The 25040-nt window shown below is 36.9% G+C and overlaps 1 protein-coding gene across 3 annotated transcripts; it reads right to left on the bottom strand.

Annotated features, from left to right (window-relative positions):
• Positions 1 to 563: 563 nt before the first annotated feature.
• On the bottom strand, positions 564 to 25037 carry LOC109036288 (uncharacterized). Of its 3 annotated transcripts, none has more exons than XM_072298650.1 (11): positions 24714 to 25037; positions 12132 to 12405; positions 10923 to 11046; positions 10302 to 10439; positions 9455 to 9536; positions 8618 to 8828; positions 6430 to 6657; positions 3000 to 3126; positions 2419 to 2556; positions 1423 to 1504; positions 564 to 840 (listed from the first exon to the last, which is right to left on the bottom strand). In XM_072298650.1, the coding sequence occupies exons 2-11, from the start codon at positions 12279 to 12281 to the stop codon at positions 702 to 704; spliced, it is 1419 nt and encodes a 472-aa protein (XP_072154751.1). In that variant the 5' UTR covers positions 12282 to 12405; positions 24714 to 25037; the 3' UTR covers positions 564 to 701. The 3 variants fall into 3 exon arrangements, with proteins under 3 accessions (XP_072154751.1, XP_072154750.1, XP_072154752.1); XM_072298649.1 differs by lacking the exon at positions 24714 to 25037 and adding an exon at positions 12873 to 13183; XM_072298651.1 differs by lacking the exon at positions 24714 to 25037 and having other exon boundaries at positions 12119 to 12791.
• Positions 25038 to 25040: the final 3 nt, after the last annotated feature.

Raw genomic sequence — 25040 nt, 5'->3', positions numbered from 1 at the left:
CTTATTTCGCAGGAAAATTGAATGACTTTTAAATTGACGTATTTGGGGGTCCGAGCCCCCCCTTAAAATTAAATCGAAGTGATTTCTGCAATTTTTACGTAAAAGCAAACACAATTTGGTAAATTTTCCCGTTTTATTTTTTTCTTTACGATAATTTGAGCCGGAGACCGAGCTTTGTGGCGATTAGGTGTCGCAAAGCGCCAAAGAGCGCTATAACAGCGACTCGTATGTATGTATGAACCGGAGTTATGAGTTTTTGAAAATAGGTCAAATTTGACCTTTGACCTATCATAACTCGGTCAAAAATTGAGATATTGATCTGCGGTTTGCGCCAAAATTCTTAGTTTTTTATGCTCTTTCGAATGAAGTATCACAAGATAGGGGTTGCTATTTGAAAAAAAAAAGTTGGGGGGCCCCTGTCCTCCCCTGAGGGGGGGACCAAAATTTTGACCCCCTCAAAAGATGGTCCCCTTTGAAATAGGAACATTCCCAAAGTTTCATTTCCTAAGCTCAATTCGTTCAAAAGTTAGAGGGGGGGTCGGGGACTTTTCGCTCACCCTGTATATGTACATTTGCTTATAACAGTTCATTACTGCGTGATTGACCGAATTCAGGTCCAAGTTGTCCCGTTGGCTCCGTGCGATGCGCTGAAAAATATTCAGGACACTGATACGAACAAAAATTTTGCATTTAAAATGTCATCATCCTGAACTCATGGTAGAAGTTGCATAGTGCTCATCCCATTTCATCTGGAAAAACGTGACGGCAAGTGGTGCCCCCAGATCATATTTTTGAGCAAAATTCGAGATATTGAATTTTTTCCTCCCTTCGTTGTTAGGTCTGAAAAATTAAATTTTTCATTTAGCGGATAAAATTTGCTGAAAATACCTCTAAAAAGGAGTTTATATGAACATGGCTCAACAGATTTTGAGGATGAACAGATAAGAAGAGATATTTTCAATCATAAAATTAATTGGACGTATTTCTACCAAACAGACCTAGGGCGGCTTCGTCGCCGCTGACGTCACTGGCGCTTTATATTTCCCATTCACTCTTACGCAAAGAGAACTAACGAGCACACCCCATATTTCACACCTCCACATAGGTCTGTTTGGTAGAAATACGTCCAATTGGTGATACTGGTGCTCTAAATATTAGTGATTATGATTATCTCTGCATTTCAAGGCACAATTATTTCTGAACTTGACAATGGGACAAATTATAATCTTTTGGCGATGAAAGTGCAGCAAAACTCCCTAAAATCGGAATAAATTGTCTGTCTCTCCATTTGCCTCCCAGTTTTACAACTATTTCCGTTGTTGTACTTTCAGACAAAATATTTGTGAAGATTTAGTTTCTTAATTCCGGCTTGAATTTTTGATAGCCAGTTCTTAACATAAATATTTCAAGTTGGATACTTACTTTTTGGAGTGCGATAGTTCGCTCTCAAAATTTATGACACCTTTTGGTTGCTGGAAGACAGTAAACACGTACCTATGAACGCCTTCAAAAGTAAAAACAGAAAAACATGCAGGTCATTCCACGAGACTCAAAAGTGACGAAAAAATGCATTCATTTTATCAAAAAAAAAGAAACTTTATTAGGCCTGATATTTAAAATATGTGGCGCAAGACAAACGTATTTCTTGTCTGTCATTCTGCATATTGATCAACATTTGGACCAATCAGAAATAAGAAATTACACTGCAATAATGGTCAACTATACAAGGTAAGAGTTTAAGAAATTTGTATGATATAGGTATGTTTTTGCCTTAATATTTTATGTAAGACACGATTTACTCAACGAAACTTACTGAAATTAAATCCCAACCAAGATTAACGGTTTCATTTAAGATTGGTTTTGAAAAATTTGAATTTTCCACTCTCATGACGCACTGGAGTCTACTAAAATCAAATCGCACTCTCGATGGTTTGGGCAGGCCTCTGCTTTTTGAAGCAGTGCTCCTTCCCCGCCTTGTATTGCTTAAAAAGCAAGCACTGTAGAAAAGCTTACAATGAGTCAAAGTGCCGAGAGGAAGGCTGCTATATTTTCATAACTACTACAAACACTGTCATTGTAACGTTTAGCTTGCAATTTAATTAAATATTTTCTTTCTTTCTTTCTTTCTTTCTTTCTTTCTTTCTTTAAGCGTGATTGAATTTCGATCCAAAAATCTCCTCTCTTTAAGATAATTAGGGTATGCGTACTTTCAGGTCCGTTTCCTAAGCTCTCTCAATCTTGTAAAACCCTAAAAATAATGTCGTGGTCTGGAGCTTGCATAATTTTGCTTTGCAGCCTGCATCTTTGAACATTTCGGTAACAATTGTCCCTCGTTTGTCGTAATTTTTTACCATTAGTCCACAACAAAAGTGTTACAAAATTAAATCAACAGATATTGTGATGTATTTTGATTGTTACCTGTGTCTTTTTCTGGCAGAGGAGCGTAATAAGGAATGATTTCCGCTCCTCGAGATACAGCAACCCCTGGAATGTTGCCAACCAAATAATGCAAAAATTCGCGGTCTACTGGTTTTGTTCGATTTGGTGAGTCCGGATCTGAATTTGAAAAATCAAAGATTTACATTATTCTCAACTACGTTTCATAATAAGAAATATAGCAACAAATAGAACAAATACAACCTCAAACGCTCGTTTGTAAATTAAAACAAAGAAACATAAGGGGTGTGAAGGTAAAAGGCTTATTCCACTTATGTTGTATCAAAATGACTACGTTTGTCACGGGTAAGGAAATGATGAAGACGTTAATCACAAACGAAATCCTCATGTGAATTCTTCGAAAAAATATAAATATGCGACTGATTAAATACTGAGCAAATTGGTTTGTTTTGTTTTCGTGAATTAAATTCATAAAACAATTTGAATGTTTTCTGATAATATCTAAAACTTCTAAATTAACTAGGAAAATTATTTACACTGTTTTCAGAGTCTGTGTATATTTGTGCAGTGATACTGAAACATCTTTGAAAATTTTAATTTACCAATTAAAGCGAGAAAGTAGTAGCCTTTTTCATGCGCCGGATAAGATACTTGAATTGGAGGAAGCATGACCTGGCTTGGAGTCAGTTTTTCAGCCGGTTTCAATGAAAAGCCATGATGAAACGTAACCTGGAGAGCAAAATCACTTGAATTCAATAAATTTTTTTCTTAACAAAATTTTTAGCGAGAAACATGCTTTTGAAATATCTCTCTCGATCGCACAATAAAGTGTAAAGAAAGGAAAAATATTATGGAATGAAAAAAATTGACACTACCTACCATTTTTGGTGCCGAAGCCTTTAACACTCGTAAAATGGCGTCACCTTGTTCCCAGTAAGGGCTGTTGCCCTAATCGGGCAAAGTTGAATTCCTATCCGTACAGATCTGGCACATACCGAAAATAATTTAACGGTATTTTAACTACCTATTTATAGAAATTATCAGAAAACGAATGCACATTTTTTCTCCAAAAGTAACTCATGATAACAATTGATTTTATACTTATTTTTTCATACAGTTATCTCTCATCTCTGAAACGAGAACTCTACGGACCGTCCGATTTCCTCGGCATGGACAAGTTCTCTCAATGAAGATAGTTAATCAGAAAAAGACGAATGAACTCCGACATGAATGACTCAAAAGACTAAGATGCCATTCAGGGCTGCCAAATCTCTATCCTAAGAATCTCTCCCTTGATCCTTGGATTGCGGGTTCACAGTGCGCCCTGTTCGGAAATGGTGTTCACCGCGGTCGGCCCGCGGAGAAGTTACGAATTTTCAACGATCAAAATGCGCACCATAGTAGACGCGCAATGCTTGAAGTATTCCTGCAGTCTTGTAGGCGCTAAACGCGTCCCGCTCTAACCACACTGTTTGGCGCAATGCGTGAAGTATGCCTGCAGTCTTGTAGGCACTAACGTTAACGCGGCGTTCCGCGCCGACCGCATTGTGTTTGTACAACGCTTGTACATAAACAGAAAAAAATTAGTTCGATTCATTTTTTTGTGTCCTTCTTTTAAATTACAGAACTCCGTACTTAGTTTGCAAAAACTTAATGACAGTAACATTTTGAAAGGTGCGCGATCAGTTTAAAGGGCAGAGTCAGCATTTTTCAAAGTGTCACCGTCATTAAGTTTTTGCACACTAAGTATGGAGTTCTGTAATCATTAATATAAACTTCGAAGGATTCAGACTTTCAGCGATTCCACCTTTTTCTATTTCACTCGACAGGTTGCCAGATCGTGCGATAAATGCGAATATTTTACATGGATTGGAATTGGGAAAAGTGCTAAAAAAGCTTATCTTGCAACAATAGAGTCCGTGAGGGACGAGAGGCTGCCTTCCCGGAAAAGCCCATGATTTAGCCGGAAATGTCATTAAAACAATTGATTCCGTTTGAAGCATCAATTGTATACTAGGGGAAAGCTATTTTAAAATAATAATTGTGAATGTGCACAGATGCTTCAGAAAGGGAAAAAGGAAAGGAAATGAAATGAGGATATGATTACTAATATGCAATCAGAGAGAATAAAACTAAAACATCAGAGAAATTTATATGCGATGAAAGTATAAGAAAACAACACAAGTGGGCTCACTGCGACTCGGAACTCGAACTACACTATCGTTGAGCAGTTTTTAGACCCCTACGCCACCGATAATCTTCTTAAGAGGTAAAGATGAACTTTTGCTACTTCAGCAAGTCAAATCGCGGAAGGAGATCCATGGATTGTCTTTTTCCGCCACCCGATGGGATGACGTCCCAGTCAAATGCGTTTTTGAAGAAATGATCGATCCCCATCATCGCTTCATCTCCACACATCTATTCATGTGCAAATGATGGCACGCTCCGGCAACAAGGTTCTGTGACGAAATCATTTTTGCCTCCAGAGTTTCCAAAATGTATCCATCTTAGTGATCAAATGTCCAATCACGGAGCGAGCCGAATGTCACTCGCGTAGCGAGTGATCGGGGGTCCAGGGAGCGCAGCCCCTCGGCTGGCCGTGACGGACGCGCAAAGCGCGTCCAGAACGGCTAGTATAAAATAAGGATACAAAAAAATGAATCGAACAAATTTTCTTCTGTTTATGTACAAGCGTTCAACATAATGCCTGCAGTTCTTGTTAGACTGCACTCATGCGTCAACCGCAAACTCGTAAACAACAGCAATAGTCATTGCTCACGCTCTTGAGAAGGCAGGTTCCTAGGTACGAACCTAAACTTTGACATGTGAGCCATGCTACCGTGATACCGAAGAGAGCCATAACTTTCAAATTTTCGAACGCAAGTTTCCTTCAAAATTTGTCTAAACTCTTTTAGATGATAATCACTGAAATATCCAAAACAGCATTTATTTTCCTTATATAAATTGAGACATATGAGAACATCGCAAGTGCGCGTAGTTTCAGACAAAACAGCCGCAAGGACCACCATTATTCCTCCAGAGAACAAGTGAAAACAAACTTTCAAGTGACAATGCCCCCTTTCCTGCCAATTTTTAACCAGAAAATTAGTTTTTTGTGAGTCAAACGCAACCACAAAAGCTTGCAGGGATAGCAGTTGCAGTTGTCTTGCCTAACACTGGCCTAACATGAAAATGAATAATACCTTTTTTATATCGTGGAAATTAAATTGGTCGACTTTCAATCCAAACGATCCTTTACGATCCAACGAGTCTTTTGAAAGATTGGTGGGAATTTGACAAAGAACTGAGGCTGCTTTCAATAAAATTTTCCACTCAGACGCTGGTGAGCCCATTTTCTCAAAACTTTACTTTTAGTCTGCGTGAGGAATTTGCGTTTTTTTTAGCTCCCCGCTCCAAAAACGATACCACGGCACAGGTGATCATTTCAATAGAGAAGTCGTTCTATCCAACGGCCGACACCATTCCGCCAAAACGCATGTGCCTGGACGAGATTCTGATCTTTCGTTAACAATCCAGCGTGTTCACATTCACGATTTCTTTGCGTTGATAAAGATCCGCTTTGGTTGACCTTGTGCTCCTTATTGCAATTTGCGCTCGGAAGCGTCATTTGTTTGGGTATTGCTATTGCAAAAGGGTTGAATGGAATGACTCCTCTAACGAAATGTTCACCTGTGCCATAGTATCATTTTCGAAGCGGGAAGCTAACAAAAACGCTATTGTGAAGTTAGGAGTGCATTTTAAACTTTGCCAATGGGCTCATCGTGGTTTTTGAGACATTTACTGATAGCAACAACCCTTATTTTTGCTCCAGCAAAAGTTTGCAACAGGCCCATCACAATACCATTTAATTCAGGGAACCAACCGATTTCCTCGCGATAGAGAGGTTCTCGTTATAACGACAGTCATTGAAGAGAGAAACTACTGAAAATGTATTTTGTCTCCTTTAATTATCTCATTCTTGCATTGGCCTTTGCAACAATTCATGCAAATAATTCATGCAGCAATGATTACCTGAATTTCATGAGGAGGTGCCTCCTTTATCACCTCAGGAACCACGCCATGTATAGTTAACTGGGATTTGAGGAAGCTACATTTCTCAATATCGGCTAAAATAAGACTTCTTTTCAAAACTATACTTATTAAAACGACGAAAATCGTCGTTATATATTTTGAAAATCTTAATGTACAGTCTGGAACAGTCTTCATGGTATTTTGTGGTTTAATTTGAATGAGTTTTACCTGTAAAACACAAGCAACTTAATAAGACAGCCCATTGATACATCTTAAGGAGTACATGAATCTACGCAATGTGTATTGTATACATATATCAGATCATTCTATTGCATATCTTTTAATCGTAAATCATGTATCAAATATAAACTGATCTGCAAACATATTTACTATTAGGAGAGTAGGTATTTCAGCTCTGAATCAAAAAGTTCATAATATGTACGATGAATTTTGAACTCAGGTATTCAATTGATTAGATTCATCGTTTTTCGGGTGAATTAAATTAAAACAAGAAATATAACTTGAGAAGAAAAAATCTTACTCTATAGTATAAAATCATAAGTGTGCCGTGTCACGCTGTCACGCTGAGGGTGTATAACGCTAATCATGTCACAAACCGGTTTCTCCTCCACTCCCCGCTCCCCTCCCGCCGCGCACGCTCACATGCTTCCCGCCGTCTCGACCGGGTTTTCCCTAACTCTTAATGATATTTTAACGATCTCACGATATCTGCACATTAGAGGCGCTTCTCTGGGGGGTTGGACTGCGGAGCGGCCAGGAGGCGTAGCCTGTATAGCCCCCTAGTGATAATATATTTTGGGACGACAAGAATTATATTGACCTGCTGATCATCTTTCTTTCTTTCTTTCTTTTAATGTGTAACCATTTCATAATATTCACAAGAAAAATTCTAAAGATGCTATAGTAAATTTCTTAATAATTCTATTCATCTTGATATAATTCTTTTAAAATAGGAAACGAAGGTATAATGAGATTCATTCTTAATTACCATCGTATTAAAATGAATTTTTCCAAAAACGGTACAAATGTGTCATCCACTGATTCAATCCCTCATAATCAATTCCGAATGTTTCTTTTGCAATTATGTCAGTAAGTAAATCATTTACCACGTGCTTAGAAATTCTGAAATACTAAAGAGTATTGTAAAAAAAAAAAAAAAAAAAAAAAAAAAAAAAAAGATTCTAAAATTTATAATGAAGTGAAATTCTTTGTAGAATTAAAATTGATAAAATGTTTACAATATACCTGTTTGAAATTTATAAGCTCAAGTTACCATGGTGTTGACTCCGATGGGGCTCACTCATGAATTCTAACACCGGGAAATCATTTTTCAAACTTAAGGAGGCATATTGACTACCGGATTTGATTTTGTACAAAATTACTTCCTCATCATAAACAGCACAGGAATTAAGAAAAAAAGAATACAATTCACTAAATCTCTGTCCCAATACATTCCCAAAAGAATCCTAACAAGAGGAAACGCTCATGTTATCAACCTTACACACGTTTTGATTGACTACCGGATGTTATGAAACTCTTTTCCGATGCCTTAAATTAACCAATTACAACCGCACAAGTCATGCCGTCAAGTCGGTCGATGTCAAATTGAATAAAGAGGCAGATTAATTAGAATCTTGATAAGTATGACGACTCTCAGTGAATGAATGGCATTCACCTAGACCAGTGCACCATATATTGCTGTGGATGGACGTACAAAAATTGCCTTTGTTGTTTTCAAAAGTTAGGACATATTTTACGTCCATTTGAGGATTAAAACTTATTAATATTACTAATTAATACTTGTAAAAAGCAAGGGCACGTAAACATTACGACCATGAGGTAAAAGTGTACGATATAAATTATGTCCTCTGAGAAAGAATGAATTACCTTGTAATGAAACACACTTGTCGGTTTTCAACGAATAATTGTTTAGCGTAAAATATTGTAATGTTTGTAAAATAAATTATTTAAAACTGCATGTCACGACTAACTTAATTTATGTCAGAATGGGAAAAGCGTAACACTGAGTGAAATTACATTCGATTTTCTGACGGTAGAGTTTAAATTTAATAGAGACCATTAAATTAATTAAACATATGCATTTACTCTTTCATCGAAAACTCACAAAAATCATGTCACTTGCTGTTGACATAATTTATAATTTAACCTTAGTAGTATGATTTATCAGCTTCTTGAATTCCTCGTCGACATAGTCGTAAAAAAGATCCTCTGTTGTTGAAGTTATTGGTTTGGACAAATTTTGCACCATATTTTGCGTCCAGTGGGCCATGAAAAAGTTTGCTGCAACTGGTCCAGTTAAATTATATCTTTTCGCAAAATTTGTCGACGAAAAATTCGACCGTTTTTTGTCATCATGCCTACAAATCAGCGAAGAGCAACATTAAAACATTGAGAAACATATTCACGAGGTGAAGAGATATGAGGAGCCACTGCGACTAAAAATCAGAATTTTCCTTTTTTGACAAAACTTCTTTGGTATATTTTTCCTTCTTGCGCATTTGCCCATGGAAAATGGTCTATGGTCCGCGCAAAAAGGAAATTTCCTACAGAACAACTCAGGCCAATCGGATAGAAATATCAAGTATTGAGGAAAATTTCTCACCGACATCCCATGGATTAACTTGCGAGCAGTATAGTTCATTATAAATCCTATAGAAGTTGTGGAGTCGCCTTCATATCCGGCAATATCGCACTTTAGTCCCAGTACATTATAATTTGGCTTTTTCTCGGAACGACGTATTTCGAACTGTAAGCTCCAAATTAACATTACATCAGTTTGATTTGAAATTATTGGGCATTTTCTGCTCCATAGTCCTCGCAAAATACTCTTCTGTGATCTGATATTAATAACTCTATTTTGATTTTTTGTGTTTTGAGGATCCTTTCCCCGTGGATGCTCTTATACACGTACAAAAAAAATTGGAGAAAGGAGTTAAATATTATCCTGACTCATGCTTTCAAGAAAAATGAGAGTAACACTCACACGGGTGGAAGACGATCCTCCTCAAACCTAATAAAGTCTGTGCTAGGCTGCTTGTATACAAGGAACACCATCCTGTGGACACCTGTTCCAAATTAAAGGTTTTATTGTTTGCATTCACCTACTCAAAAGTAAACATTTTGGGGATTCGTTCAATTTGTGTCGGTTGAGTTCGAATAAAATGATTATTAGTGTGTGATTCTATCTTTGCTGCATGTCAAATTTAACGCATTCTTCAACAAGCGTTGCATCAATGCGCTGTGAAGATGTTTCCCCGTTCTTTCGATGCCGCAATATTTCTTTAATGAACTGCGTTTTTGGGACAGAATTTCGAGTTTCCCTGAATCATTCTTCAATCGGATCATATAAAATACTGCACAGTGCTTCAGTGCATAGGTCGGGAAAATCGTGCTTTGAATCGACGAATACCTAAGTATTTTCAAATTTATTTTGAAAATAGGTTCCTAAAGACGCACACGTAAAAATATCTATGATTTTTTTTTTTTTTTTTTTTTTTTTTTTTTTTTTTTTTTCACTGTTAATTTTTAGATTGGACCACAAAAAGTGATTATCAGAGGTCTCCCTCCAATTCAAAGATGAGTGCACTGTTACGTGAGAATAAACTTCCAAAACCCGTTCGCAATAATTCAAATCAGAAGGAACATGAAAAAAATGCTAATTCTACGGATTTGGCGAGCAGTAAAAGTCCCTAGAGACCCTTTTCACCCATTCGCTGGCTGGAGAGGTTTAGTTTTAGAACCTTTGAGGAGATGAATAAAGACACCGATAGTCCTCAGAAAGCTGGAAGTACATTGGAAAATATTAATGACGTAATTTAATATGTACTGACCATTCATGTGTTCAGGTATAGGTCCGACATAGTCTACAATTATTTCACCGGTGTGCCAGTTATCCTCATAAATATTGCCAACTAGCCAATGCAGATACTCTCGTTTAGTTGGATTCTCCCTTGTAGGAACATCCGGATCTGTTCAATATAATGACGAGCTTTAATGATAAAATCAAGATATTCTGGCTATCTTCTTGTAAAAATTTACCTGGCCGAAACTTCGATCAATTGAAGGAAATTAAGTTGTGTTATTGAATGATACTTGACTACTATCTCATACATGGTCATATCACGAAAAAAATATCCTGATGTTCAATGTTTTTAAAGCAGAAATGTAGATTTTTACTCACTGCGTAACTTGTATTTGATTGTTTGACATTATAAGATCCTTTCGTCAAGTTTTTCTCTTGTTTTTTTCCTATCATTCCAATCGTAAGTTTGGTCATAGGTTTTTGGAAATTTTTAAATAATGTCTGGATTAAATGAATTGCAATGGAGCCGATTATATGTGATTGATGCAACAATTTGCGAGTTCCTTCCTATCGCGTACTCTTCCGAGGAAATTTCCCGGAAATGACTTTTCTTTTTTTTTACTTTACTTATTATTACTTTACTTATTACCTGTCATTATAACAACATAGATAGCATCAGTTTCATGAGCGTGCCTAACAAATCTAGGAAATTCCACTACGTCATTTGCAACCATATTGCACCCTGTCGTTAAATTTGCAGTTGACCACAGCACCTATGAAATGATAGAAAACAGCTTAGTTTTGACAATAGTATTTTCGGTATGTTTGGTATGAATTGTTTAGTAATGGGGCTGAATCTCAAGCTCTTTTGTACAAATGAGGGGGAAAAGTCCATTCAGTTCTACCAGAAGCCAGAGGGCGCCCGTATTTTATTGTGATATACAGAGTAGTCCATCGATATTGCATTTGTCTCTTGTATTTTATATCTAGAAAGGTTGAATGAGAGCATCAAGTATTTATTATTTCAAATACTCCCCTTCCTCCCCCGGTCTAACGTTCTTATCTCATTAGTTTGTCGGTCACGTGAATTAGGAGTCCCATAAAAAGCCGAGTTTGGAAACCATATGGTTTCTGAAAGATCAAATAAGCCAAAATGCAAAATTCTGAGCTGAGTGGAGAAGTATGTTCCGTTTCAACCAATTAAACGAAAGGCGATTACCCTTTGATTTTGATGTAATAGATACAATATTTTTTTAGTCAATCTTAAGGCGAGAATTTACCTTCGGACGTTTTGGTATTATTTGCGCATGATTACATTATTGAATCTATGACATTGCGACAATTGATTGTTGACTCATATGTTTTTAAAGTATTAAAAAAGTATATTATTTTGAACAACCACAGAAAAGAGCCAAAGTCCTTTAATTTAAACACTCGAATATTTCCCAATCTGAGGCTTTTGCTTAGAATTGGATCTGACAGGGGTACTTCTCGGAAAATTGGCTGCACTGAGAAAAAGCTATATGGATTATAAACCAATTAGTGGTTCATATGGAACACCACTAATAGTAGTAAAGGCAAAATATAATAATAGCACATTATACGTTAGTGATTACCTTATTATGGTTCACAGACCGAGAATCGTTAGTTCATTCACGACTGTTAGTGGTGTTCCGTTTGAACCACTAATTGGTTTGTAAGCCATATATTTTTCTCCGTGAGCCCCCCCCCCCCCTCCATCTGTGCTTAAGAAAGTGTCTCTCCAGAGCTCCTCTCTCATGATGTCTTTGGATCAGCCACTGGGTATTCTTTGCAATAAATTATAATCTTTCTTAAGCTATTTACCTTTGGATCGTACCTCAGCTCTTTCACCAGGACAGTCTTTGATGGGAATAACATCTGGACAAATGCGTTTTTCTTTCAAAACTGCTATGTTATACTCAGGACCCTGGCAAATTGCTATCGGAAACATGGAAAAGAAGATGATAGGAACAAAATGATGGCTCATCGTGTTAATTCCTTAGAAATAGGATTCTATCTTGATCAGCACTCCAATCAGTATGCCAGCCGAGGAACCGAAGGATTGAGCCGTTTGTCCTCGACAATGTAGAATCCTATCCACATTTCGCTCTCTAAATATTTGGGCATTTTTTCAATTCATAAAAATCATTATTAGTTGTTCATATCTGTCAAAAGGTAAAGGCAGAACTAGAAAAAAGCACAGGAGCGTAAATTAACACTTTCAAATGGATCTGCTGTACACAAAAGAAACATTGAACTCAGTCTTGAGCGATAAAACCGCTCAAACATCACTCTGATGAGTACGAAAGACCTTATGGACATATCTACGCACAGTTTGCGTAATACTTATTACACATTTTTAAATTTACCGCGTCTACGGGCACTCTTCTAGTCACCAACAATCAAGTTTGCCCAATGCACAAACCTATATATAAACAAAGCACCTCGAAAACTGTTTCTCACAATACTCCTCAGTGTAGAGGCTTGACAAACAGAGTACTGGCTTAATATAGTCAAAATGGAGGAGTAAGAGGAATTAATCTGTTTTATTACGTATAATTAATTGGAAGTACCTTACCAGTCTCGCCGTTATTAACATGAATTCACTTTTTACTCCACCCACACTTCAAAATTGATTTGGCACGGATAAAACTTTAGCAGTCACTTATGGGCGCACCCTTCTTATGATGTGTTGCGCCCTTATTTCACTTGTTTTTTTTTTTTCAATTAATTCTACACCTGCAATTAATTTGTAAAATGCAGATTTGAGAACTTTGGTGAAATATAAAAATTAGGACTTTGCTCCGTTTAAGACGCTGATGTTTTTTAAGATATCACCTATCTCGTTATGTCTTCATACTTGTAAATATGTGTTAAATTGTAATAGATCATTTTCATAATACGTGAAAACGATTCTAAAATTACCGTATTAAAAAGAGAGAGTAATTAAGTCAAAACTTAAAGAACCAGATTGCTTTTTAGCTGGTTTATAGCTCTGTGACTTTCACATTCCAACGTTATCGCAAATCGAAGCTTCGCACTATTCCATTAATCTTTCAAATCGTAGTGTTTAATCAATCATAGGTATAATTGAATTAAATGAAAGACAGTTGTGTGCAAATGCCCAATGTATGATTCTAAGAACTGTCGCTTCCGTCACGTTGCGTCACGGAGCAAGTTATTGAAAGCTAGCACAAGAAAAATCAAAGCACCTTCAATATCTTAGCATGCAACACGCACACACACTGAGTACGCTTAGTTGCAACAAGGTGTTATTATGAGCGTGTCGTATTGTTGAGTTATATTATCTGAGGCTCTCTCGTTCTATTTCTCCTCTTGAATGAAAAAGTTACCATTTTTAGTGCTTGCCGTGCTAAGGAAGAACGCCGCATGAACATTCGAGAGTTGCCAAATTTCCTTCGATAAAATGTTTATTTTTGCGGTAGGTTATGGATATTTCTCCTTGAAATTTTCCGGAACTTCAGACAAAATTGCGAACAAAATTATCTGAAAAATTGGGAGGAAAATATTCATAAGTTAACCAAGAAATTCGTGTTTTATCAAATGAAATTTGGCAACGCCTAAAGGTTCATACGGCGCTTTTCCTTAGCACGGCAGAACGAGTGTTACATCTGGAAGTCGCCGTCTCTGAGCCCGAAAAGAACGTAATCGTAATGTATATAGCCCGTGCAGCTTTCACAGCCGGAATTTCTTTGAAGTGCAAATATCGGATCATTTCTCATCCTACGTAGAAATAAGACAATTTTTATGTTTCCAACTATAAGAAAAAGCTTTATTTCGGGAACTAGGGGAAGACTGTGGTTTTATAGAGGACATGCGGGCCAAATTGCTGCCGTTTCGGGGTGAAATATTTTGTTGAGGCTCGTATCGTCGAGTGAGGTGTCCCTGCTTGGGTTTTTTGGGTCGTAAATTCCACAAATGAGGTCCAAATACCCAAACAGGCCCAAAAAAGTTCTGTAAGAACCAAAATGGTGGCCAACATGGCTGCCGCTCAGATAGTGAGAACGGTAGAGAAGTTACCTTTCATACAATGATGAATTTTCTTGTATGTTTTGTTCTCCGCTGATTCCGGATGTAGTCCAGAATGTCAAGAAAATAAGTGAAGTGGATACGTATACCACGAAATTTGCAACGCTTATGAGCTTTCGCAACCCACACTTCCTTTTGGAGAAAATGTACGACTTACTCATACTCAAAAAATTTTGCAGTCATGGACACGGCAAAAAGTAGAATGTTTGGAGGAAAATCCTGCGACTCAGCATGGAATTGTCTGTTTACTGATTGCAGGAATGCTTCACGTCTCTTGAAAATTCCATACACTGTGTATTTTGAATGAAATTTATGCAAATTCATCACACGGAACAAAATCTTTGATGTTTATGGGTAGATGTTATTGTCCATGGGTACGACAAATCTTCTCTTTTGCAAAACGCAAATGTTATTTTTCCGTTTTTTGCTCAAAAATAGGGTAAACATTTTTCGGTGCATATGATAGGGTGGACACCTACCTTGTACTTTTGGCTGCTTAAACCAGTTTTGGTTTACCTTATTGTTCTCTAACATTAAGAATGTTGCAGGAGTCGAAATGTCCGACAAATGCGTTTAGGGGGAGGAGGATACACTTTTGGAAAATTTAATTTCTCCTCGAAGTGCTACGAATACTGCGCACAGGGATTGGCTGATGGTGGACTTTTTGTATTGATTTATCTTAAACCTCAATTTATTTTAAAATTGTGCGGTGAGAATCCTGCTCTTCAAAGTTGGAATCCCTCTTCGTCCGCTGAACTCCCAAGGGTGGCCGAGGGGGCTTTGGGATGACGAAAGCTGCACTCCTCGGGTCAGCTCTCTATTTGTCCTCGTGGTCCTGGACTGTGTCCGGCCTAAAATAACCCAAGCAGAAAAAATTCTGACACGTGAAGCTCAGGACATCCTGTACATCCGACTGTCAAAGCCGGAAATGGTATCCATTTTCTCCTATCATGCTGCAATTTTCTAGAAAATCTTCATTCGATAGGGAAAAGAGGATATCTTTACCCTGGTAAAAATTGGCTTTAGGATCTATGTTCCTAAATGCCATAGACCTATAGCCAGCTATAAGATTTCTTATAGCATCTATTGACGGCTATGCGCAGTTTCTTACAGTATAATTTCTTTCTATTTCTTACAGATAAAGTTATTAGGCAATAAACTATTTAGCACGGCTGTTTGATTCCCTTCGCTTTCTAAAACCAACTATACGAATGCTATCGCTTTTTGTAACCGGATGTAAGAATTTCTATGGAAATTTGAACATCGGGCTCCTATTGCCAATTTCAGCAGGGTATCCGGGCTCAGCCCTAAGATTCCTCCTAGAGTAACTATATGAGATCCTTGCCTCATACTCAGCAATACGTCTGTGTAATTGAGGAGCTTTCCGGAAAAAGAGCACATATGTATATCGAAGTAAGAACTTCTACATAATATTTACAAGTCATGGTGGCAACTTGTATCACGAACGTTCACACGGGATGACACATGCCACCTGATTATACGATTTTTTTTTTTTTTTTTTTTTTTTTTTTTTTTTTTTTTTTTTATTTGCACAATAGAAATTTTGTACAATAAACACTTTTAGACTTCATATAAGTCTTTTAAAAGCTTGTCTTAATTGTCTAAATAATATTAAACTAATTCTAGATACATTTTGTAAAAAGTACTACCTTTATAATATTAAGGAGAAAGAATGAAGACAGATTTACTTCAAAGTAAAAAGGCCTTATCAATTTATCTGTGTAGAATTGGGCGACCGGACTCGGTCAAAGCCCGAAAAACCTCCGATTACGTCTTAAGAGCGTAGGGAGGCACGTGTGGTTTAACTAATTAAGGAAATTTTGAGAAGCCCTGGATTCCAAGCTCATAGGGCTTGCGACGTCTTAATCTTCGACCACATCGGTCCCATTCCAAGAGCTCAAGAGCTTCAGGGTTGGGGTGCCGGTGTAGACGAAATTCGTATGCAGTGTACATCTTGGTGATGTAGTCCTCCACTGAATCAATGTTGAGGTCCGTGCGAATATCTACATTCCTCTCGTACCATCTTGCTTTAGTAATACTTCTCAGGATCTTCATTTGCATGATTTCTATTTTATCTAAATTTGACTTGGCTGCGCAACCCCACAATTGGCAACCGTAACTCCAAACAGGCCTCAACATTGATTTGTAGAGGAGCAACTTGATATTTAGAGATAACCGTGACTTACGTCCGATGAGCCACTGCATATTGGAAAATTTCAGTCGCAATTGTGCTACTTTTTTTTTTAATATGGTTGCCCCACCTGAGCCTGGAATCCAGGTGAAGTCCAAGATATTTGGCGACAGAGTCGTGTGGAATTTTATCTACTCCTAAAGAAAGCGGGATGTGAATATATGGACGATTAGTAAAAATTACTTCAACTGATTTTGAGGCATTTAATTTTGTTTTATCTCTCATTGTCCATTTATTTATTTTATTCAAGTGTTGCTGAGCTGTATGACGTGCCTCTCTATAGCTTATAGACGAGGTTAGCACGAGAGTATCGTCGGCATAAACTCCCAGTTTCCCCATCCGCCCAGACTGTGGGATGTCTGTGGTAAAGAGAGAGTAGAGAAGAGGGGAAAGACAGGAGCCCTGTGGAACCCCCGCTCGTATTTGTCTGAAACCTGATGTTGTATTTTCATATCTGACTCTGAACTGCCTTCCAGTAAGAAAGGACGATAGGAGCTCCACATGGTTACATGCCAGTAAAAAAGGACGATAGGAGCTCCACATGGTTACATGGATTATACGATGTAAAGTCAAATTAAAATTAAAATCATTACTTAAAATAAAAAATTAATGACTTAATGAATCACTTAATTTTGGATGTTATGTAAGATTAAGATTAAAAATATGCTGTTACTTTGTGTAAATATTAGTATGTGTAAACTTGAAAGAAATTTGCAGCCACTGGTCTCCCTAAATAATATGTATCCATAAAATTTTGGAAGGAAAAATTCAGCTCTTTCTCGCTACGGCTGAAAAGGAAAAGATAATATTGATTAATATCTTGCGACTGGATATATTATACATTTTGATAGATAAAAGTAAACTTGTAAGACTTATCGAATAAAATTAACCAGAAAATTTTGTGAGAATGCTCCCCATGACATAATCCATTAGATTTAAGAAGGGAAAAAGTTAACCTTCTTTTTTGTCAGCTTCGGTAAATCAAACTCCATTGTAAAATTATAGCGTTGTTTAAAAACAAAGAATACCATTCGATAAGCACCTGCAGGGGGACACGGAAATAAAAACAAGCGGGAAAGTTCTAATACGTGGGTATTAGAGAAGCGCTCAGCGGTGAGCGCAATTTTAATGAGTCCCAGATTTAATTTACTACCTATTAACTGAGTATGTTAAAATTTGCAATAATTAAAACATCTAAAATTGTGCTTCCTCCCCCCCCCCCCCGAAAAAAAATCCAAGATCCATAAGAAAAATAATGATCCATTACTTAAGTACCGAAATATTAATACATAAAAAATCCTCGATTTCTCATAAAAACAGAGAAAACTATTACGGCTCCAAAAAAATAACTTTTCTAGATCATTTGAAGAAAATGTATCAAAGATGAACGTATCACTTAACGAGGCCAAATTAATTGTTTTAATGATGCCCTAATTGGACACGTAAAAAATATTATAGGTAAATAAATGAACGAAATATAAATATTAATAGGTAAATGATGAGACAATAAACGAAATCAATCAACTGCAACTGATTGTGAGTACTGAAGGTAACTTTTCGCGAATCGAAGGCACCATGTGTCCGCTAGGTTGCAGCACACTACGCTAAAACCTTCTAATGACTCATGATCAGACACAACCTTTCCTATGTTTATTGTTTATGCTCTATGATACTCTGTCTTCGTGATAACAGGATTTCATACAATACAATAATCTAATACGTAATTACGTAAATAGAGAAAGAGAATTCTTGCAATACCAGAATTATAACCAGGGTAAACGGAAATTACATTCATTTTTTCCTCCTCATATTATGTTGAGCCTTAGTGAAAAATCTTTCCCACTTTCCTTCCGCAGTTTTCCTTCTGACAGCAAATTGTTAATCATGTTCTCCTGAAATCCTTGCTTTCATTTAGTAGATTCGGAATTTCTCATAAATTTTAGGAATTTAAATGCGTTTACAGAAATTTCTGGCCAACCAAAGGCAGAAGTTGCCTCTACGCCTTAATTTATAAAGGTAACTTACGTTCTGTGTAATTAATAAACCATGCTGGCCCAAATATCTGAAACCCTCTACTGTGATAACATTCGAATCAGTCACTGTTACAGGGACAGTAATATCTTCAATGTAATCTATAGGGATATTGTAGGTATAGGTATATCGTAACAAGTCAACAGTGAAACTAGCAGACCATGTATCTCGTTTGCGGTGCTAAAAAATCTCCGCTCCCATTTTATTCTTTTGACAGAGAACAAATCATTTTTCCTCCTTGGTTTTCACAGAGTTTTCTTTGCACAGAGAAGAAAAATTGCAGAAGTTTTTATAAATTGATGTTGGTTGGTTTTCCGTGTAAAGAAGAAAGTATGAAAGGAAGTCTACAACGTCGCAAACCGAGATACGGGGTCTGGTAATTCCACCGTCCAACTGTATTTTACAGAAATTACATTGTGAGTATGGAGCTGATCACTAGAATTACTATGCATAGATATGTACCTAGGATAAGGGTGGTTGCAACAGTATTTGTCATGAATGGTCCATGACACCTGCAGAAAAGATCGGTGGTTCCTGAGTGATGATAAGAGGACTCGTAGGTTTCGTTGAAACGCATGATTCTCATATGTATCTGTAGAGGTATAGAGTTTTGGCCTGCTGAGGAGTTGAGTAAATTAGGAGCCATTGCTCATAAGCTGACAAAGTTAGGAGGAAACACGATGAAACTGTAGAACTTTTGATACTTTGAGAATGTAAACAAAGACTCAACCTCAAAAATCTTTCACAATAATATTGTGTACTCAATTTCCAAAAACTCTATGGCTCATGAATTTTTTAATCAAAGGTAAGTAAAAGTTCTCCAACTGGATGAGAGATGGCCGTAGTGATCATTCGACGAAATTCTCTCTGCCATTTTACCTATTCATGGAATCAAGTAAATGTAGGTCCCCGTTTATTAGACGATGCGACGCATGAAAAAATGCCAGGCGAAAGCAGTATCTTTTGTTATTGTAAGTCATAAAATCAGGTTGTAGGTAAGAAAACTTCCTCACACATGGAGGTGATGTAACTTTCAACCTCATCTCCTACATAGTCTGGTGGAACACTTATTATCGTCTTACGGTAAGTAATGGAGAAACCTTGTTTTATCGTCTCAAAGCGAGTCCTTAAGGAAGGTTATTTACCCTCTTTACTGAAAAGTAGACAACAGGCCAGTTGAAATTTTGCTCTCATTGAGCGTTCAAATGTCTGTGTTAGGTCTGCGGAGATAACACATAAGGTGTCTTGCAATGAATCTGACGGAACCAAATTCACCAGAGAGTGAATGAGTAAATGAGTCATGAAACCTAGAATTTTTAGTACAAATAAGAGGCTAACACATACCTTTGTTATGGAGCAATGTGAGAGGTAGAATGTAGCGGTTTCAGAGTAGAGTGTTATAAGGAAGATTTATGAAACTGTCGGTGCCGCAAAAAATCTTAGACTTTGAAAGTACACAATTTTCTGCTACTTCAGATATCTCAGATTTTTTGACACCTAGTTAAACTCAATAATTAGAAGTTGTGAACTGACAGGGATGTGATGACGACATCGCTTTGAGAATAACAGATATTCTATGATCAAGGATACACTCGAGCGGTCCTTTTCATAATTTGCAGCGATGAGGTGGTGACAATTACGAAGGTACAAATCCCTGCGCTTGAGCTGCGCAAAATGCTCCAGTCGTTTATCTATGCTATTCAGCATAAAAATGCAAACCGTGTTGTAATTGGTGCTTGAGAACAACTGTGGTACACTAGTATAATGAAGCATTTTGCATGTATCGCAAATGGCAGATCTCCTACCTGACATACTTTAATTAACCCAAAAACACTAAAACAGTCTCTGAGGTAGCATGATAATTGGTCAAATAATTTCACAGCATTATACTTCAGAAACTTTCACAAACTTCACGAGGTGGGCAGAACGAGTCTGAAGACAAGACACGACATACTTTGAATAATTCCAAAATATTATGCTTCAAATTTCAGACAATTTCACAATCTTAAATTTCACAACACAATCTTAAACGAGGCGGATGGATTATGGAATTAATTATGGATGGAGGGAGATGGACGAAATATGAAAACACAAAGGAGTAAGCGAGACGCGAGAAGCAAATACGGGAGAGTAGTGTCATCTGATCTGAATCTGAATCGCGGCTATGTACCTACAGAAAATGAACATTGATCTTATTAAGCCAGAAGAGGGCCAAAGACGCCAAAACTCATGAACCAATTAGAGAAGGGCAAAAGGATGGCAATACTCTCCAGTACCTAGGTCAAAGACACATAACCTAGATGTAGGCGAATTCTACTAAGGTCTCCGAATAAGGTTATCACCGGTGGAAAAGTTTTCGGAAAACAGAACGCGAATCTTGAACTTTCAGAAGTAATTATAGGATAACTATAAACCGCATAGCAAAGAGAGTTTTAGGACTGTTATTTATTTCTTACGCTAATTTGCATTTAATCGTATTCACAGAGGCATAATGAGGTAATCAAAAAAAAAAAAAGTAAAAATGGCGTTTCGTGCATCGATGAGTTGGTGCGCCATTTGATCGCTTGAGCGCCCTACTATACTAGAGCTCTAGTGGCAAATCGAAATCAAAAAGCGCCGCCTATCGGCTGAGCGCTTAAAAAATTAAAATCAATCCCTTGCAGCGATTTATTTTATGTTTATAAAACTGAAAATTCTAGGACTCTATAATGTATGTGAGTTTTACCTCATATTAATGTGAAGTCTGATAGCACATACTATATTTATGGATCGCACGTCGATATGACAGTTGACAGTGCAGGTGAATTTTCTTTTGAATAATACTACCTTGACAATCAAAACACGATGAGAAAAATAAATTATTTTTTGAGTGATAGATAAAAAATTATATTTTATTATACATATAATGGCTCAACCGCAACCCGTATCTTTACTGAATCATTAATATGACAGAATCAGTTTTTGTTCCTAGATAGAATGAGCTCGATTATTATGCACTTTAAGAGACGTGACTGATGAACAAACGCTCAGCAAACCTCTGATTAGTTCGCTTTTTTAACAGTTAATTTGACTATTACAGTCATCCATATGTAAGAGGAAACTTAAATAATGAGTAACTAAATAAGGCAGTAAAAATAAATATTTCCTCCTCTTATTTTGGTCATTGTTCTCAATATTTCATTCTGCGCCATTTATGTCTATAGGGAAATTTCTCAGGGCCCCGAAGGAATGAACCGTGCCCTGCTTTAATCCATATTTGACCATTATGTGTAATAGTCCTTCATGTATGGTATCAAGAAGTGTGCAATCTTCAGATACTATTCATCAACTTGTACCGAGCAATTTATCACCTCCTTCATATTTTAGGTGCAATATTATCTCACCGAAGTAGTTTTTGGTAATCAGTTGACCTCCATGATTGTTCGCCTAGCACCGAGTACGTTCATATGGCCCGTGGAAAAAGATCGATTATATACCCTTATTGTAACAGCAGGTAAGTGTGTGCGCGGAGTCTATTACCCCTGAAACAATCCTTTGACTCAAAGATTAATTTCTATCACAAGCGTTCAAGGGCTAGGAGACATTAGCTGCTTTAAAATGCTTCTGTTCACCTTGACTAACTCTATGACCATTATTCATTCTCCCAATCTCTGAGGTCTAGGTCTGAGGATTAGGCTTGTCTACACGGATTTGGAAGTATGCTCCAAAAGGTATATTTTTGAAAGATGCAGACAAACGTATCCGAAAAACGTTGCTTCCTTCCTCTATCAGGAGGAATTCATCAGCGATAGATCTAGAATACGAATGGAATGAGTCTTAGTTTATAAAACGACAATTATGACTGAAGTAGAAGAAAATACCATGTGGATATTGTACTCTTTCTATTGTACTCAATGGTCAAATATGGATTAAAGCAGGGCACGGTTCATTCCTTTGGGGCCCTGAGAAATTTCCCTATAGACATAAATGGCGCAGAATGAAATATTGAGAACAATGACCAAAATAAGAGGAGGAAATATTTATTTTTACTGCCTTATTTAGTTACTCATTATTTAAGTTTCCTCTTACATATGGATGACTGTAATAGTCAAATTAACTGTTAAAAAAGCGAACTAATCAGAGGTTTGCTGAGCGTTTGTTCATCAGTCACGTCTCTTAAAGTGCATAATAATCGAGCTCATTCTATCTAGGAACAAAAACTGATTCTGTCATATTAATGATTCAGTAAAGATACGGGTTGCGGTTGAGCCATTATATGTATAATAAAATATAATTTTTTATCTATCACTCAAAAAATAATTTATTTTTCTCATCGTGTTTTGATTGTCAAGGTAGTATTATTCAAAAGAAAATTCACCTGCACTGTCAACTGTCATATCGACGTGCGATCCATAAATATAGTATGTGCTATCAGACTTCACATTAATATGAGGTAAAACTCACATACATTATAGAGTCCTAGAATTTTCAGTTTATAAACATAAAATAAATCGCTGCAAGGGATAAAGTGCATAATAATCGAGTTCATTCTATCTAGGAACAAAAACTGATTCCGTCGTATTAACCCACACTCAAAACAAATGGGCTTGCAATAAAATGTATATTAGGTAATATTAAGATACACAACACACACACAAAAACAAAACACTAAAAGTAGCAGCACGGTGTAGCACTGGATTGTTTTGTGACGGACCAGCAAAACAGCACAGTACGTATTTAAGATGCTAATTTTTCCCGGTACCTACTATTTCTGTCAAACTCCATTTCAATCGATTCCTAGTGCAGTTTTGAAGATAAGCAAAACTTTGTCTACAATTTGGGTGTTTTCAAAGAAATTTTGAGACTATTGACGTGTGACGCACACAAAAAATTACCTCTAACGTTGCGCGTGGTGCTTGTTCAGTTAGATTCGGTACAAATCCAGCTTTAATTAACTCTTCTGTTTCGTTTTTTTTCTCAATTCCCGATGTGGTAAACATCCAATCATCATCCTTGGGTGGCATGACTGCTAAAGAACTGGTTGAAATAATTATATATGTAATGACTTTGATCATTGTCCGATTTAAATAGACTGTGATAAATTAACTTAACATTACAAACTGGTGGATGTTTCATTCACAATTTGTAGAATACGAAATTTTTTTGAACGAGAGTTCATCTAAGTAGTCTAGATTATGAGATGATGAAATGGAGAAACGTCCAAAAACATCATTAAAAACTACTAATTTCGTGTATACTGCAGTCAAGGTCATAAATTGAAATTATATTTTGTAAAGTTAAAATCGATTGTTAGCTAGGCTAGTAAGGTTCTGATCTATTCGTTTCTTTTCTTCTTGTATTGATATATTTTTTTCATTTTATTTTTTTTTTTGCATCGTGAATGAAAAAAAACTACAATTAATGCATCAAAAGTAAGTACCATTCAAATCTAAGATTGAGCAATTAGAAATTAATGTAAATTTAATAACTGCTAATTACCTGAAGCTCGAGTGAGGCAAGACTACTCGCCTTGGTTTGTAACTTTCAGCTCAACTTCTACGCTGAAATATACATGCAAAATCTTCTAAAGATTCAATAAATTCGCAGGGGTCTATATTTTGTAGGGGAAAGGAGGGGGGGGGGGGTTATTCGCTCTGAGATGTCCCGTTCCTGTAATTTTCAGAGTATTTTTTCGTTTCCCTCCAGTCATTAACATGTCCGGGGGATTCGGGCATCTTTCCCCCGAATTGGTGAGACTTTCATTCTATCTCTCCGTCAATCACTCTTTTCTAATGACCCGAACTGAAACTGCGACGACTCTGTTCTCCACTCGCGGAGGCGAGGGTGGTGGCAGACAAGGTTAATACTTAACACTTGCACCATATTAAGTTGCATATTTTACAATAAATAGAAATGTGCATTCATCATAAAATATAAAAATTTGAAATAAACACGAAACTCGAGCCCCTCAGGCATTGTTAATAGTGTGACTCCTATCTACGAAGGCCATGAATATAGTTCTAGAATACACCTCCCCCCCCCCTCCAACCCCTGTATACCTAGCTCATGTAAAAATTTTCAGTGGGCAGGTCTAAGGTTCAGGACAGAAAAATATTATTCTTCATATCATAAAAAACATGAAAATACCTGTCCAAGTTTGATGAGAAATGAAGTAAGTGTCTCGTCGAGCCTCGTGGCAGGTTTTCGAAGATACGTAATTTGCTGCGCGAAGAGACTAACTGAAGGGTCAGTCAACTGTACTCCATTTACCATATGTTTACATGTAGACTGTTTATAATCATTTTCTCATTATCATAAGCACAGTGACTACAAAAAATAGAAGACAATTCACAAAGTCTTGGTCCCACTCCATCTACTTCAAAATTCTCTGAACTTTTTCTCTAAAATCGTCAACATAACTCATGAGCTCTGAGGCTCTAACTGACTACCGGTTATTATGTAGCTACTTCCGCT

Source organism: Bemisia tabaci, chromosome 3, assembly GCF_918797505.1.
Source record: "Bemisia tabaci chromosome 3, PGI_BMITA_v3".
NCBI classification, from domain to species: domain Eukaryota; kingdom Metazoa; phylum Arthropoda; class Insecta; order Hemiptera; family Aleyrodidae; genus Bemisia; species Bemisia tabaci.
The sequence above is the reverse complement of the archived record's forward strand: the minus strand, read 5'-3'. Positions and strand labels throughout refer to the sequence as shown.

Bases quoted from the DNA above. Each gene is read 5' to 3' on its own strand.
- LOC109036288 (XM_072298650.1), bottom strand. From the start codon at position 12,281: ATGAGCCATCATTTTGTTCCTATCATCTTCTTTTCCATGTTTCCGATA. The intron at 10,440-10,922 runs GTAATAAGTAAA...TATATTGAACAG, and splicing joins CTATGTTGTTATAATGACAG to ATCCGGATGTTCCTACAAGG. The intron at 3,127-6,429 runs GTAATCATTGCT...TTTGCTCTCCAG, and splicing joins CACCTCCTCATGAAATTCAG to GTTACGTTTCATCATGGCTT.